The 17,187-nt window shown below is 41.5% G+C and overlaps 3 protein-coding genes across 3 annotated transcripts; all 3 read right to left on the minus strand.

Annotated features, from left to right (window-relative positions):
- Positions 1 to 1,010: 1,010 nt before the first annotated feature.
- Positions 1,011 to 3,166, minus strand: LOC140377807 (caspase-6-like). Its single transcript, XM_072463379.1, has 8 exons — positions 3,067 to 3,166; positions 2,846 to 2,887; positions 2,180 to 2,219; positions 1,947 to 2,096; positions 1,804 to 1,880; positions 1,551 to 1,726; positions 1,332 to 1,482; positions 1,011 to 1,265 (listed from the first exon to the last, which is right to left on the minus strand). The coding sequence occupies exons 1-8, from the start codon at positions 3,095 to 3,097 to the stop codon at positions 1,021 to 1,023; spliced, it is 912 nt and encodes a 303-aa protein (XP_072319480.1). The 5' UTR covers positions 3,098 to 3,166; the 3' UTR covers positions 1,011 to 1,020.
- Positions 3,167 to 3,618: 452 nt separating this feature from the next.
- Positions 3,619 to 6,067, minus strand: pla2g12a (phospholipase A2, group XIIA). The gene is made up of 4 exons (XM_072462345.1): positions 5,712 to 6,067; positions 5,438 to 5,514; positions 4,936 to 5,101; positions 3,619 to 3,817 (listed from the first exon to the last, which is right to left on the minus strand). Exons 1-4 carry the CDS (start codon positions 5,932 to 5,934, stop codon positions 3,699 to 3,701), a joined length of 585 nt encoding a protein of 194 aa, XP_072318446.1. The 5' UTR covers positions 5,935 to 6,067; the 3' UTR covers positions 3,619 to 3,698.
- A 380-nt stretch (positions 6,068 to 6,447) lies between these two features.
- On the minus strand, positions 6,448 to 15,969 carry dnajb14 (DnaJ heat shock protein family (Hsp40) member B14). Its single transcript, XM_072462344.1, has 8 exons — positions 15,798 to 15,969; positions 10,596 to 10,767; positions 8,268 to 8,413; positions 7,994 to 8,182; positions 7,828 to 7,910; positions 7,637 to 7,746; positions 7,355 to 7,527; positions 6,448 to 7,282 (listed from the first exon to the last, which is right to left on the minus strand). The coding sequence occupies exons 1-8, from the start codon at positions 15,928 to 15,930 to the stop codon at positions 7,158 to 7,160; spliced, it is 1,131 nt and encodes a 376-aa protein (XP_072318445.1). The 5' UTR covers positions 15,931 to 15,969; the 3' UTR covers positions 6,448 to 7,157.
- Positions 15,970 to 17,187: the final 1,218 nt, after the last annotated feature.

A 17,187-nucleotide genomic window follows, 5' to 3' on the forward strand; every position in this document is an offset into this window, starting at 1 on the left:
TTTTACCAGGAACTGTTAAAGGTTCATGAAAATACTTCAGTGTTTCGGATCATGAAAGGCCTGTTTTTGTCCCCAGATGATGAGGGGAACATTTTTATTCTATGTAATACTAATTTTAAACACATCTTAACACCATTTAAATGCTGTGGTAAATATAGATCATTTGTTGGGCTACCAAATATTTCTTTCTAGACCTACAGTGTGTGCAGAGAATCAAACATATAGAAATATAGCTACTTTATCATTTGCTGAGTAAGGTTTTGTGTGTGTTTGGGAGTCACTAAAGGTTGTTATGGGGTAACTACTGAAAAAGTTGAGATTTACCCTCAGCCTAAGGGTATTTCACTTCCCAAAGCCTGACATACACCCCAAATTCTAGTTCTTTTCTTAGTTGATGTTCAATATAATCCAACAACCCCACATCTCAAAAGAACACGTAAAAATGGACTAGAAATGCAAAGTAAACGTGTTTATTGTAGTGTAAAATCCAATGTACCCTGGTAGTCTTCCTGAGCGATGAGTCAGTTACATACTCGGTCTAAAGCACATATCCCTGAGGTACTTTCTACAAGATGACACGTTTAAACTCGACACAGTACCGTCACGTGTTACATGAAAACACACAGTACAGCAATTCCCTTTTTTTCCCAATGGCATTACACATAAATGCTATGATGGTGTAGGACTTTCACAATCATATCGCTAATTGTCCTGGTCAAACATTAACCTGGCTGACACTGAGGCTTTGAAGAGTAAACCTAACCCTTTTTTTTTTAAACAGAGATAATGTAAAACAATTGTCAAGGAAGATACATTTTACATTCAATTCACCCTGCTCACAGTAATTCTCCAAAATAATTCTAATGATTAACATTTGTCAACACTACAAAACTGCCTCAATGTCAGGTAAAACAGACTCCACGATGTGACAGATAAAATGTTGATTGATACAAATAAGCACACTTTAGGGTTAAAATCTGGAATGATGAACGCCAGCCGTGGTTTGCATCGGTTCCCCGTTCACTCGTCGGCCGGTTTTGCTCGAAAGTACAGTTTTTTGGTGAGCATCGAGGCGAAGCAAGGCACCTGCTTCTTCCCAATGGCGTTGCGATCGTTAGAGTTGCCCACGCTCCTCATGGACACCTTCCTGTTGACCAGGGTCAGCACCTCGGTGAACTCCAGAGAGTCTCCGTACTTTTGGAGCAGCTCGCAAAGATCCTGAATGTACCAAGATCCGTTGATGGTCTCCCGATGGGAATAGTAACCTTCGGAGAAAAAGAATGTCAGAAACACTTTGAGGTCGCGACAAAACGAGCAAAGACGTGTCCCACCTTCGGCCACGGAGTAGCACATGATGAAGTCGGCTCCCGCAGGCAACGTGTGGACGGCGCTGGAGTCGACCACTACTTCATTGGTCTTTATCATATTGTCCACGTCATCACAGGGTTTCACGGGGGTGTCATGTTTATCTCCACGACAGGCCTATCGTTAACACAATAATAATGCGAGTTGAACAAAAGCTTTAGTCAGTAAGCGACTTGTTTACCTACCTGCAACACGATGATTTTCGGTTTTCCTGCAAGACTCGGACACTTGTCGCCTTTAAACAAGGCAGTGATGTCTTGAATGCTGATCTTGCCATCATATGCATATATATGATCTTGTTCACCGTGGCTCAGGAAGATGAGCATAAAGCAGTCTGCTTCGGAGTGATTAGACTGTGCCACTGTTGGGATGAGTTACAGGTTTGTTAAACTGCAGTGTCACTACAGTATTAGTATTGTTCAGGACAGGGGAGTCTACCTTCACTGAGTATTTCCCAGATCTCCATCTGTTTGTAATTGTCATAAGCCCTGACTTCAAAATTCAAGGCTTTTAGTCTAAAAGAAAAAGATAAAATAGTCACAACAAACATATGCAGCTTTATTTATTTATGTTTTAAATACCTTCTTTCTAAATTATAACGGTCAGCATTAGTTCCATTTCTTATGGACATTCCCAGGCGCCAGAAGAAGTGTTCTTGGTTAAAAATGATAGCAAGTCCTCGTCTTTTTCTGCTCATTTTATACTCCTCATCCGGATCAAATGCTGCTGCCCTGCAAAACCAGAATGACAGTGACAGAAATAAGCCAAATTCACTTTTTATAAATATTATGATGAATTATATTAACATTTTCACCTCCAAGCAGAATCGGTCTCTGCCAAATTCTTTGTGCCTGCTTAAAAAAACAAAACAAAAAACAATTATATGAATTAGTAACATTAAATTATTCAAGTATTACTTGAATAATTAATCCCTCAAATCTTTGTGCAAAACACCTATCTATACAGAATACCATAGAATGGGATATAAGGGCTTTTTGTTGCTTTTGTTAAGCAGCAGTGCAACTACGTTGAGTGAATTGATGTTTGGGGTCAAGCAGCCTTTGTTTCAACAGGTTAGAGTCCTTATCGCGTTCAATGGTCAGTTGACAGCTGGAGAAAGATGGCAAAGGCTCCAAAAAGAAGAAAACACTTGCTTGCCCCACCCAACTGTGAATGTAGGTTAGACAGGAGCATAAAGCCCTGTGTCCAGCCATATGTTTGAATAGTTTAGCTTGTATTAGTGAGTAGTATTATTGTTGTTGTTGTATGGTGCTATGTTGACACGAGTGGTGTAACTTACTCTTTTGTCTAGCAGAGCTTTGTCAGTGTCTTATTACTCAGGTGTAAAGAATAGACGTTTACAGGAGCTAAAGAGCAGTCATATCAGGGTTGTAAACAGTAGCAGCCTCTCACCGGAGCTCTGAGCAGTTTCTCTTTGTTGTTTTGGACATTTCACACAACGAGCCAGTGGACCACTTACCCGCACTGTCCGTAATAGTCAGGTTGGCCATGGAAACGGTTCCTGAAAACAAACAACCACTTTATTTCACGTTACACAGCCATGAAAAGCAGGTCGGAGGTTCGAATCCTGGGAAGCACTGTATGCTACAGACTTTATCCAACTGAAGCTGCTTCTTGTTGGCCCGATAGTAACAGAGTCATGCAAAGAACAAACTATAAAGTGCTCAAACGGGCACTTACCTTGTCCGTCTTCTCCCGTCACACCTGACATCGCCACAAAAACTTTCACCGAGTGACAGAGGCAAAATGCTGCGTCAAACCCAACACGCACCGAAGACCCGCCCCCCACACTGGATTGGACGAACGTCATCGTCCTAGCACATGATTGCATGAGAGCCATGTCAATAAATAACCACTACAAGAAGACTTCCGCGTTCGCCCAGTCTTTTTTACTCTTGATTTACTACAGTAGTTTATAACTTTATATCCTTATTGAAGAGAGATAAGCAAAATGAAACAAATGAAGCACACTAGTTTCACTGTCCTTGTCAGTGCCCTAAGCCTATAGTGTACGATTATAACCGTCGGTACAACAATATTTATTTATTCATATCACACACACGCGCATTAGTTTACAAATGTTTTATTCAGTTTTGATTATCCATAAACACAATATTACACAAAAAACAACAAATATTCTCAGAAGACAATTTATTATTTTTAAATAATTTATTTCAACATAACCTTATAAGGGTTGGCAGTTCAGTTCACTCAAAGTATTCCAGTTCCAGGGAAATCCACGTCATAATCAAGTGCAGGTGGCAGACCTCCAGCAGGTGGCAGTAGACAAGGAAGCAGCAGGAGTTTCACAGTCACAGCTCCTTCTTCGTTTCATAGTGACAGACGCACGACTCTCGTTGGCTGTCCAGGTACGGTTTACAGCCCAGGTGCATGACCGCATCAAAGAGCAGAGTCACGGCTGACTCACAAGCTGCAAGGAACAACAGGCAATGAAAACATGTCCAAAGTATAGAGAGCACAGCAGCAGGACACTGACTGAAGACGGAACACACACGTCCAATCAGTCAACAAACAAACAAACTTAAACTGATTAAAAAGACTGGGTCCACATTATACTGCAAATACATTGGTGAAAAGAGAAACAGACATGGAATACATTATGCTAAATGATGAATATGAAATGAAGCAGTGTATCATTTAATTTCCATTGTTTTTGTGTTCATACTCAACTCGAATTAAGTTTTATTCTTTTTTGCCAACACTGTAGTAGTAAACTATATTGAGGAACTAAATGTAAGCGCACCATTGCCCTCTTGTGGGCATAGTTTAACATTACAACAACAATTGGCATGTATAGCGTTATAACAGATGTGAATAAGTTGCCTGACTAACCATTCCCAACACGTTTTGACAGACTACTTTGAACAGAATGTGGGAGGGACTGGCTGGTCAGGTAAGTACATAAGTGTTATTTTTATTAAGAGTATAAGTAGTAAGTGTCTTTTTTTTTTTTTTTTTTTTTTTTAACAAGTTAGAGGTTTTTTTATTATTATACTTCTGTGTCTAATCTGTGTTGCAACACTCAAATTTCCCCCATTGTAGGACAAATAAAGGTCATCTTATCTTCTTATCTTATAAAATATGGAAGCACCATTTAAGTCAAGTCACGGAACAGTCAGCTGTGAGACCGGCTCTAAAGATCATTGGAGATCCCACTCGTGCGCTCGCCCTGCGGTACGAGCTCATGCAGTCTGGAGGGGGATGGCTATTCTCTCATGGAAACGCAACAGGTACAAAGATGTGTTCATACCCCGGTATATTAAATTAGTTAAGACTTATTCATTGTTCATTGTTTTATGTTGCACCGAATCACTAAGACAAGTTTCTGTTTGTGAATTCTGTTCATTGACAATGACAATAAACCCTTTCTGATTCTTATGCCATGTCCTCTTTATATGTATACGCCACTGACTCCTGCTCCAATCCAAATCACACCTTTCAGAGACAAAGAAAACCTGAACTTGTCATACTTCTTTTGAAAGCGAAAGTAGAGTAAATTGTGCATTCCTCGTACAGCACATCTCTTACCTTGAACAGTCTGAGTCAGCCCTAGAGTCCTTTGCACATTTCTGCAGATGGTCTCGAGACAATCTTGGAACTGCTCATCACAGTCTCGCTTCCCACGGCCACAGGTGTCGTAGCAGCGGTCGTGCTGGTTGCAGCATTTTGTCATGGATGGAATGCCTATGTCGAACTAAAAGGAGAGTCAAAGATTGTGAAATGACACACACATTTAATTATATGGAAGTGCAACGCAAACTGCAGTTAGCTCGGTGTTTCTTGAATCACGGCATGAATTGTACAAAACGGTGCACAAAGTTCATGCCGAGAGTCAAGCTGACACTGGCAGGTAGGATTTTGCACCAGTGGTTGTTTTGGCGTATTTTCAGGCTCAAAGCTTTGCGCTGGGCACTCCAGAATTGCCAACTGTTACACAAAATAACGTTGCAATTTGGGATTTCTTGCATTTGGAGGCACACCTTGTGAGGAGTCTGTCTCGCTGGTATGAAAAATCAAGGACCTACTGTACCCGAAAGCCAAAGAGCGGGGAGCCACATCCATTGGGGGGCGGCTGCTTGTACTCAGGGCGAGGAGCCGGCGTGTACCCTGTGTGAGGGGGGCAAAGGTGGTCAAAAGTCTGCCAACTCTCACTTATCTTGTACTCAGATAACAGACGATTACACTGAAATCCAAGCCACTGTGACTGTGTTAGCTTTTTGGCTTTGCTACACAATGAATCAAAAAAGGAAACGTGGGTATATAGCATGTTCCAATAACAGTGTACAGTATCTTTTAGTCCTCACCATCACTGCAGCTGTAGTGACACTGGCCGTCCTCGCCCCCAAACAAGTCCAGAGCCGCGTTCAGCACCGAGTCAATCTTGTGTATGCCGTTGCGAATAGTTTTCAAAGTCAGCCTCCAGTCCGGTGTCTCTGGTTCTTGTCTGAAGGCGGACACATATCGTTGACATCCAAAACAACAGCACAAAGTCAAGACAAAAACATAAACACAGCCTTGACAGTCCATCGTCCCAGAGCGTCAAACTACAAAACTCCTGCGACACAAAAGGGGAAATAGATCAAATTTCCCTCCAAATGCCTCTAAAAGCATCTCAACTTTGATTTAACTTGTTTCCCGTGAGTTTCATTTCCAGAACATAATACAAGGAAAACATTTAAAGAGTCGTCTCCGGTCGTCTCGCGTTTCTTGTTAGCTAGTAGCTCCTTGGCGGTGTCGGCAAATCACTTCCTGTTGAAGAGGTCATGTGATCGTCGACGTAAACCAATCAGATTTCCTTCACATGTAACGAAAGTTTGCGCCGCGCGTTCGTTGTAATTATTATATCGTTACAAAATATTTATTCACTAGCGTGCTTACAGAAGTCAGTAAAAAGTAACGGCCGACATAATACGTATTTTAGTAAATTTTAATAACGTATCAACACAATAGTAGAGCAGTATATTTTAGAGGGGGAATTTATTCAAGACATAATTCAAGACCGGACCAGCTTAGTTAAATGTATGAGACAAAACGTTTGCATGTAGTAACTTTCACTTTATTTAAATGATTATTCAAGCATTAAATATTTTTTTCCTCTATTGTTACTTAAATAACCCCATAAGTTTCAAAACATGTACAATAATTTAACAGCTTTTTAAGTCCAGTTATACACATTTTGGGGAATATAAAATGATTCTATGTAAAACTAAGTCTTCACTCGATTTGAGGAAGCCAAAAAGCATTCAAGTCTTTTCCTCTCCAACAGTGCAGCTAAACAAATATACATACAAGTGGCGGACAGAGCCAGGAGATAAAATGATCCACTTTAAGGGATATATCCGTTTTATTTACTGCTTGCTCATGCTTTCCGAGCATATTGTGGAACAACTGCAAACCTGGCCATCAGTCGCAACCCTTCATTCCTCATGTTGGGAAAGCACATTTTACAATCTCAAAGTCCTGTTCTTTTCTTCAAAACACATAATTTAAAAAAGCAGTATTAGAAAAATCATCTCTCTACAGTGTTAAAGGGTTTCAGTGAGATTTGATTATGCCAGTCTTGATGGAAGAGATGTTAAAAGACAAAAAGTATACATTAAAAAAAAGAAAAAACAGGTAACCAGAGCTACATATGTTCATTGTGTATTTGCTTCAAGCATTACGACTTCCTTCAAAATAAAAAAAAAACAGTGAAAACATAAAATAAACATCTATTCACATAAAATTTAGTTATTCATTAAGAGTCCAGCTCATCCGCCCCTAAAAATATTATTTAATCTGTCCAGCTCTTTGCAGTTATCCATAGTCATAAGTTCCGCCTTCTTGCGCATCCGGTCATCCCTGTAGACCTTAGCAGCATACAGCAGGTCCGTTTCTGTGTAATACAGATAAAAACAAGTTTTTAGACGTTTAATAGTTCAAGGATTAGTGCAAGACAAAAACCTACTTGTCTGTTGCTCTTTCCAACAGTTATTTCTGACATTCGATACGTAATCGTCTTCGACGCCTTTCTCTATCTGCTTGAGCGCGGAGCCCTTGTACTCAGACTTGAAATCTTTAGTGACGTAATAATCAACGTGTAGGTTTCCTGTTTGCCGTTTTATGGTCTGACCTGTGGACCTACGGGTGACAAAGATGCAAACGAGCGCGGTTAGCAGTACACACACCATTTACAGATAATAACAGCATTTAAGTCCAGTACGGAGGAATCAAATGTTCATGTACTCACGGCCTGGAGTAGAGACTGTATGGAGGAGGAGAGACCATCATCTGACTGAGCACGGACACTACTATTAAGACTACGACTGGCATCAGCTGAATGAACATGGAGAAACCACCCTAGGGAATTAAAAGAAATGCACAAATGAATTCTGCCGTGCTCATGTTTACATAATTTTAATGTTGACTGCGTATACTTACATCCCCTCTCTCGTTTGTCCTTTCATGCCTATCCGTGTGATTACTGTAACTAGATCTGCCATTGCTAAACGTGTGTGTACTCGCTGTGGACAGAAGAATCATGGTTACGTTTCATAGTGAATGACTGACGAATGCTGGATTTTGTGTCGACGACTTGGTTACTGACATGAAGGAAAACCGCCTCCGAAGAACATATTGAACAGGTCCTCTGGGGTGATGTCTGCCTCGAAGCCTCTGTGGAAGTCGAACCCGCCTTCGTTTGTGTGACTGGGGCTGCTGGGCTCCTCCCCTCCCGACAGGTCGTACTGCCGTCGCTTGTCTGCATTGCTGAGCACTGCATATGCGTTACCAATCTCTACAGAAGCAAGGTTAAAAAGGACAATAAGTCTCCTTTTAAGGCAAAAATACTTTAAACAATTCACAATCTAAAGAAAAAGTACTTTTGAAGGCGTCAGTGGCTCCAGGAGCATGATTTTTATCTGGATGAAACTTCAGGGCAAGTTTTCTGTAAGCCCTCTTTAACTCATCTTCACTGGCATCTTTGCTGACGCCAAGGACGTCATAGAAATCCTTGCACCGCTTTATCCTGAAACATAAAAGCATTTAATTAAATGACTGTACTCTTAAAAACACCACCATTCAAAGTCATTTAATGTTTTATGCTACTTTGGGCAGAAACATTTGCAATACCTTTTCAGCCAAGAAAAGTAATACCAAGAATTTAATGATACAGTTTTCACCTTCAAAAGCTGAAAACACCAAGGGAAAAGTGTGTTCAGGTCCAATTACCAGCAGACAATACACTTGACAGTAGAATATCCCCAGTGGAGTTTTAATGTTCTTCTTGCACCACATGTACCTGCTTTATATAAACCACAGTTTGTTTGTTTGTTTGTTTGTTTAAAGGTTTTTTTGGCCCGTAGGCTTTATTAGACAGGACAGCTTAGCGTGAAATAGGGATGAGAGAAAATGGGACGGGATTTCTCACAACACTGCAACCGGCAGCACATGGCATGGGGAATCTTGCGCTATACATCTAGGATATATCTATACAACCCTTATGCATGGCTTCTATGGGCCTAAGTTAAGGCCAAATGTGCCCTACAGGGTGTAAATAGTAATATTAGTAGTCCAGGTCAGAGTAACAGCAGCTGCAAATGACATTGAATGCGCCAAATGGCATAAAAAATATATATATCCAAAATGCTATTGACATGACATTTCTGTAGATATCGATAACGACCTTGGCAATCCATACAATGGCAATTAAACTGCGATAACACTTTTCTGATTCTGACTGAAAGCACAGACAGCAGGGGAAATCCACTTGCATCTTGGATATTTGACTGCAGAAGGTTTTTTTACACTACACGTTTCAATGACCACTGTCAAGGCAATAATGTGGAAGTGGAAGGAAAATTATTCGACCACAGATTCTGACAAATGAGAAATGAAGCCTACGTAAGTTCACCTGGAAGACCTAACTCAATCTGAGTCGACCACCATGGCAGGGCACTTCTCCCCAGCTCCAACAACGCACTCAAGCGGGCGTCCGCCTGTGAGAGCCAGATCCTCCTTCACACGGGGCTCCTCCAGGTTTCTAATTTTCCCAAGGAGTTGTAGTTGTAGTTTTTCCTGGCCGAGAAGGGAGGGTGTAAGGACAGGGGACTCCCGCGTCATCGCCCCTCGCACCTGCTCCCCATCCTCTATCAACGCACTCAAGTCACTCCTCCCCGTGGCACGGCGCACCTCCTCTGCACCTCCTCTGCTCCCAATCAGCGCACAGGCGGTTGCATTTAAGCACTCAGGCAGATGGCTGAGTGAGATGGCAGACCGTACTGTGACCCACCACCCCCCCAATTCAATTTATTTTTGTAACGCCCAAAATCACAACAGTGAAAAACGGATTAAGCAATGTCCGTGGGGACGAGGGACGATGTTCCAGAGTCCCCTGTCCTTAGACCCTCCTTCTCTGGCAGGAAAAACTACAAAAAACCCTCCTTGGGAAAAAGTAGAAACCTGGAGGAGTTCCAGAGAGAAGGAGAAATCTGACTCCCTCAGACGGACAGACGGACGCGAGGTAAGCAGTGGTGCTGGACCCACTCAGGAGGAGAACCAGTTCTTCAGGAGGAGAACCAGTTCTTCAGGAGGAGAACCAGTTCTTCAGGAGGAGAACCAGTTCTTCAGGAGGAGAACCAGTTCTTCAGGAGGAGAACCAGTTCGTCAGGAGGAGAACCAGATCTTCCAGGCAGATGAAGGACCGTCCACATGGGGTAGAGACCGCTTCACCAGGAGAGGAGCATCTGGGTCAGTTTGAATATCGCGTGCACTTAAGCAGGTCCATGATACATTGTTAAAATATTGTCAGTTTGTCAATATGCCCCCCCCCCCTGCACCACAGCCTGTTGTCTGGTCAAACACCACTGCACACCACCAAAACCACATCCACCTCCATAGAGAAGTTCAGCGTGGACTGTTCACCAACGCAAAGCCAAGGTAATGCTAATACTGGTTTCAAGGAGAGAAAGCTGCAACAATCTGCATCTAAGAGCAAATCTATGAAAACGTCATGTTCTGTGAAGAAAAATGAGCCAAAATCGCATTTGAGAAAGGGACTATTTTTTCGGACGAATTTCTGAATTTTGTCCATTGCATAGAATAGAATATATGGACATATATGGATTAGTTAGGTTGTCACATATCAAGAGAAATGTTCATGTCACTTGTACTTTAGATTTCACAAGAGTAGATTTCTTCATGAACCTCACCTTTGAACGCCCTCCACCTGCTCCTTGGTGAAGCCCTTTGACTCGTGCCCCCCTGATTCCTGGCTCCCCCTTTCCGGCTGCGCACCAGTGCTTTGTGAATGATCTGCTGGTCTCCTGCGATAAGCACCATTTCCTGCTGAGCTCCCATTTTTGGTCAATGCGTCCAGCAAAGCTAGAAGGGAAACAATGAGAACCCAACAATAAATGTCATTTCTAATGTACAGTTATATGACTTAGCACTGGGGTGACCATGTCCCTCTTTGATGGTCCCGCACAGCCATTTGGGCCCCTAAACATATTTACTGACGGTCACACTTTTTCATTGATTCCATGGAAAGGTGTAAGATTTACATACAAACATGAGAACATATGTTGTTGGTTTTTTCCACAAAGATCTTCTTTCAGGTTGCAATATGTTGGCATATGCCATCACTGTGCTTTATGATTGATTGAGTGACTGATTAAAGCTAGTATCCTGCTTCCGAAGAGTGCACACGCTTTTTTGCTCGCTCCGCTTGCTATCGCTGCTTTCCTTATTTATTTTGCTTTTTAATCAGTTTTTGTCTTCCAAACATTTTTGCTTTAGACTTTTTCAAGTAAACCAAGGATTTTAAGAACATTTTTCCAGTTTTAACGACATATCTGACGCCAGCGACATGTCCGGGAGAAGAAGGGAGAAAGACTGTGAACGCTGTTGGAAATATCAACAAGAAATTAATGAGCTGAAAACACAGATATTTGTTTTGGAATCTGAAAAAGTTCTTCACGATACCATTCCTGTGTCAACCGATGGTAAGAAGAGCATACTTTTTACAAGAAAAACTGCTACTTTCAACCTAAACCGCAGTGACTCTGTGTCGTTTCCAAAACTGTCTAAAAACCAGAAAGACCAGGCTGTTTCTTGGAACAAACTTGGAGCAAAGCCTAAACGATACAAAGATAACGTGAAGTCACTTAAAATACAGCTCATCAACAGATTTTTACCACTTTCAGAGATGGAATTAAATAAAAAAAGGAAAGATGACGTGGCCAAAATACAGCGAGGAGGATCTGTGCCAGGAGCCAAGGTCACGAAGATTGTTTTAGTTGGGGACGGCGCGATAAGTCACGTGACGCATGAAAAGATAAACACACATTCTTTTCCAAGCGCCACTGTTTCTGAGATAACGTCACTCCTTCCAAATATTATGGCTAAGCATGGAGGAGCTAAACAGCTGATTGTGCACGTGGGTGCAGTGGACATGCGGCGGCACTGGGTCTCAGCGTTGCCGGGACTTATTGTCACATTAAAAATCAAACCAACCCGGGGCCCTATGTAAAAAGAGCCCCCCCTAGTGCTATTTCTGTAGTCACATCATAACACAGATGGAAAAACAAAATGCGAGCCAGGCCCAATCTGAGAAATGTGATTCATATTCCCTGTGAAAAGATAAAGCCCAGTCCCACTGAAACTAGTCTGAAACTTGCTGTGCTAAATGTTAGATCCTTATGTAACAAATCTCTCTTAATTAATAATTTTATTTCTTCTTATAATCTTGATTTTATGTTTTTAACTGAAACATGGCTTGACAAAAACACAGGAAATGTAGTTCTGATAGAATCTGCTCCACCCAACTTTAAGTTTGAATCTGAAACACGAGAAAACAAAAAAGGGGGTGGAGTCTGTGCTGTCTTTAGAGATGAAATAATTACCCGCAGGTTGTCTTTTGGGGTGTTTTCATCATTTGAGTATGTATCCTTTAAAATGGAGCTAAAACGGTCTCCATCCATTCTCTTCATTGTTTTATACAAGCCTCCCCAGCACTGCCAACGTTTTATTGATGATTTTACTGAGATGCTTTCAGTCATATGCACAGACTTTGATGGTTTGGTCATTACAGGTGATTTCAATGTGCATGTTGATAATATTTGTGACAGAAACGCTAAAGAGCTTGATGCTGTCCTTGAAACCTTCAGTCTTACTCAGCATGTGAGAGGCCCCACCCACAGCAAAGGACACACTCTAGATCTCATAATTACAAAGGGGGTAAATATTTCAAATGTTAATGTGATCGATGTTGCTCTGTCTGATCATTTCTGTGTCTTCTTTGACCTGTCTGTTTCTCCCAAACCTCCGGTTGGTCCTGCAGTTGTTCAGAGGAGACACATAAGTGATGGCACAGGTGCACTGTTTATGGAAATGATAAACTTTGAAAATGTCTCATGTTCTAATGTAAATGATTTGTTGAACTCTGTTACATCTAGTGTTTTGAATGTTCTGGACACCATCGCCCCTATAAAGGCTAAAATGGTTAAAAATAAGCAGAAGGCGCCGTGGAGAAATGATGTATTCGGTCAGGGCACAGAAAAGGGAGTGCCGCAGGGCCGAACGGAAATGGCCCAAGTCAAAGCTCCAGGTTCAAAAAGAGATTTACAAAGAAAAGCTGAACATGTACAACCTAATCTTATGTAGAACTAGGGAAAGATATTTTTCTGAAATAATTGGAAGCTGCAGTAACAACTCGCGTTTCCTGTTTGCCACAGTAAACAGATTAACAAACCCTCCAGCTCAGCTGCCGTTAGAACTCATTTCCACATCCAAGTGTAATGAGTTTGCATTATTCTTTAATGACAAAGTTCAGGGCATTAAAAATGCTATAAATCCCACAATGCAAAAAATTACCCTAAAACCACCAAGACACTTAGAGCTAACTCACTTTGCACCAGTAACTGACAAAACTGTCCATGAGATCATCACCAGTCTGAGTTCATCTACATGCTGCCTTGATGTGTTACCCACCAGATTTCTAAAGTCTGTGCTGAACAGTTTGTTGGCACCACTCACTCACATAGTTAACATGTCGCTTCAATCTGGAACATTCCCAATGTCTTTGAAAACTGCGGTCATAAAGCCTCTCCTAAAGAAGAGCAGTCTTGATGCTGCAGTATTGAGTCATTACCGGCCCATCTCTAATCTGCCATTTTGGGGCAAAGTCCTTGAAAAGGTTGTTTACCAACAGCTCACAGATTTCCTCTTAATAAACAACTCATTTGATGTTTTTCAGTCAGGTTTTAGACCTCATCACAGCACTGAGACTGCTCTTGTCAAGGTGACAAATGACATCCGCCTGAACACTGACACGGGCAAAGCCTCAGTCTTAATTCTGTTAGATCTGAGTGCTGCTTTTGACACTGTCGATCATGGGATCCTCTTACAGAGACTAGAGGACTGGGTGGGCATCACTGGCACTGCCCTAAACTGGTTAAGGTCCTATCTGGAAGACAGGAAGTACTTTGTTGAAATTGGTAGCTGTGTCTCAGACCACATGACCCTGACCTGTGGAGTGCCCCAAGGGTCAGTCCTGGGTCCCCTTCTGTTCAACCTCTACATGCTGCCGTTAGGTCAGTTGATACGCAGTGAAAATGTGTCCTATCACAATTATGCAGACGACACTCAGATCTATGTTTCACTATCGGCAGGTGACTATGGACCAGTAGATTCACTCTGTCACTGCATCCAACAGATCAGTGTGTGGATGCAAAACAACTTTCTCCAGCTGAACTCAGACAAGACTGAAATAATCGTTTTTGGCCCACAGAAACAAAGAGAACGTGTTAGCGGTCACCTCCAGAGTCTCGCTCTAAAACCTACAAACCAAGTTAGAAATCTGGGGGTAATAATGGACTCAGACTTGAACTTTAATAGCCACGTCAAATCAATAACATCAGCAGCTTTTTACCATCTAAAAAACATTGCCAAAATCAAAAATATAGTGTCAAAACCAGATTTAGAGAGACTTATCCATGCGTTTGTCTCCAGTAGATTAGACTACTGTAACGGCCTGCTCACTGGCCTCTCCAAACGAGTTGTAAAACAGCTGCAGTACATCCAGAACGCTGCTGCTCGGGTCCTGACTAGAACCAGGAAGTATGATCACATTAGTCCTGTTCTCAGGTCTCTGCACTGGCTCCCTGTGGCTCAGAGAAGAGACTTTAAAGCAGCTCTGCTTGTGTACTAGTCTCTCCATGGCCTAGCACCAAAGTACATCTTGGATATGTTAGTGCCATATGAACCATCTCGGACTCTGAGGACCTCAGGGACCGGCCTCCTGCTGGTGCCCAGAGTCAGGACAAAACATGGGGAATCTGCGTTTCAGTTTTATGCAGCTAAAACCTGGAACAGTCTTCCTGAAGATGTGAGACAGGCTTCTACTCTGACAATGTTCAAATCTAAGCTAAAAACAGTTTTGTTTAGCTGCGCATATGACTGAAACAATTTTTTCTTTGCACTCTTCTCTTTTGTTTGTGATTTTATTAGTTTAGAAAATCAGTTGGATTGATAATTTTTAATTTAGTTAATTTTATTGTATTTCTGTTTCTGTAATTTCTTTGTGATTTGAATGCATTTTTCCTGCTGTGTGAAGCACTTTGGATTGCCTTGTGTATGAAATGTGCTCTACAAACAAACTTCCCCTTCCCTTAATTATGCTGTTATTTCAGTTATTAGCTAAAACTTCCAGAGTCCCACCACATTCAACTCTACTCCTTTTCTTCTTTGGTGTTTTATGGCGGTTGGTATCCAAGTGTTACATTATCGCCACCCACAGTAGTTGTACGTCTTCAAAGTATGCGTTTTACTCCATAAAACAGAGAGAAAAGGGGAGCGAAAAGAGACAAGAGAGAGAGGAGGGCACCCTTCTTAGCACAGGTCATTACAGACAACACAATAACGAGTACTGACGTAATGCTCAAGTGTTCTCTTAAATCAAGTGTCTGAGACTTCACCATTCACTTAAAGGATTAAGACTGTGGCCTACTCGACCCTACATCCTTTAACAAGGCATGTCACTACAACTGATGGAAGTTTCATTTCACCCAGTAACTCGATGAGACAAAGCACCAGCAAATCTGACCTGACTATTGAAAGTTATTACACCACAAACACCAGAGAGGAGGGTTTGTAGCACGACACCATCCGGGGCCTGTGTCGATCCAACTTGGTGGTAACACACTTCACACGACATTTTATTTTTATTTATTTTTTGGAGAGAGTGATGTTAGTGGCTTGCCGAGATTCCAGTGCACGCACAGTTTATCTTAAAGTGAAAGTACAAAGTCTGAGTTGACATCTGACATAGCCCCGGAGCAATGCTAAGTTAGCTCGACGTCTCAGGTGGCTAACGACCCGGCTAACACAGCAGCATCGGCCGCAAACCGCGTTACCTTTGGCGCTGTCAGTCGGATACAGCTTCTCGGCTTTGATGAGAAACTTCAGGGCTTTGTCCTTGTCACCCGCCTCAAGTGCCCTTGTCGCGATTTTGATGCAGTTCTCCGCTTCGTCTCTGTTGCCTTCCATCTTCTCTCCTCCTCCTCTTCCTCCTCCCGGTGGAGTCAGCTGACCAGACACGTCACGTGGTCAGTGCGCGTCACCGTAAACACGAATCTGGAAATCTTAAAGGAGACGTACCGTGTTTTCCCCCGTAGTGCTTAGTAATAAACCATGACATAAGGTCATAATTGTCCATTATGTTCATTGTAAAGTGTAAAATATATCTAAAACGGCTTGGTAATAGAAATGAGACAAGACTGTTAAAATATGCAAAATGTTTGCTGTCGTGGAAAGCTGTGAATTTTGGTCTTATTGATGAAAAATTGCTGCACAATGTTAAAGTGCCTATGACAGGTTGGACAACTCTTAAAGGAGATCACTTCATTATTTGGCCTCAATGAAAAGGGCAAAAAAAATCTTTCTATCTCTCTCTCGCTTTCGCTCTCTCTCCCTTTTTTTACGCTATAGCAAAAAACACATACTTTGAAGACGTACAACTGGTACTGTAAATGCACCTTTTCATTGGGCTGCCAACCGCCATTAAAAGCAACACAACAACAACAACAGAATGAAATTCCTTCTATTTTGCTTTTAGACTAAAAAGAATTGAGCACTTTACAAGCCAAACTCTTTGAATGGTCTGGGCCTTGAGGCCTTGGCCACTACTCAATTTGGATCAAGAAGAGTGCCTTATGCAGTTAATGTAATACAAGCTACTTTTTTAGGTTAATAATTTAATTTATCTGTTTTTGACTCAATTTGGATCAAGCAGAGGGGGCGTGCCTTATGCAAGTAAATGTAATATGAGCTACTTTTTTAGGTTTATAATTTCATTTATTTGTTATTGATGACATCACTATAGGAAATGACCCAGCAAACACTGGGAAAACTCATCTAATGGCACAAAGTTTTTATTTGACAAATGAAAATATATGAGAGCACCTTTATTGGTTGAATTATATCACATTATATCATATATCATACATTTTGTCTGGAATTAATGTACCTAGCGTTACCTGTCATTTTCTACAGCTTCAACTTTTCTCCACAAATACCAACTCAACTGGTGTAAAATTTGAATTGTTTAATGTACAACAGGTACAAATATGCCAAATAAGTCAAAATTTGAAAATGATAGATTACATAAATACATGCATGTTAGTACACAAAAGCCCCACCACAAAACCTAAATACAACTCTGAGTTATTGTGACGGAACACTGGGTTATAATATGGTAAAAAGCTCAAAGGTTTATTTAGCTTATGCTTAGTAAATATTTTACTA

This window comes from Eucyclogobius newberryi, unplaced genomic scaffold (genome assembly GCF_026437365.1).
Source record: "Eucyclogobius newberryi isolate DKJ021-1_F unplaced genomic scaffold, fEucNew1.0.hap1 SCAF_4, whole genome shotgun sequence".
Taxonomy (NCBI): Eukaryota; Metazoa; Chordata; class Actinopteri; order Gobiiformes; family Gobiidae; genus Eucyclogobius; species Eucyclogobius newberryi.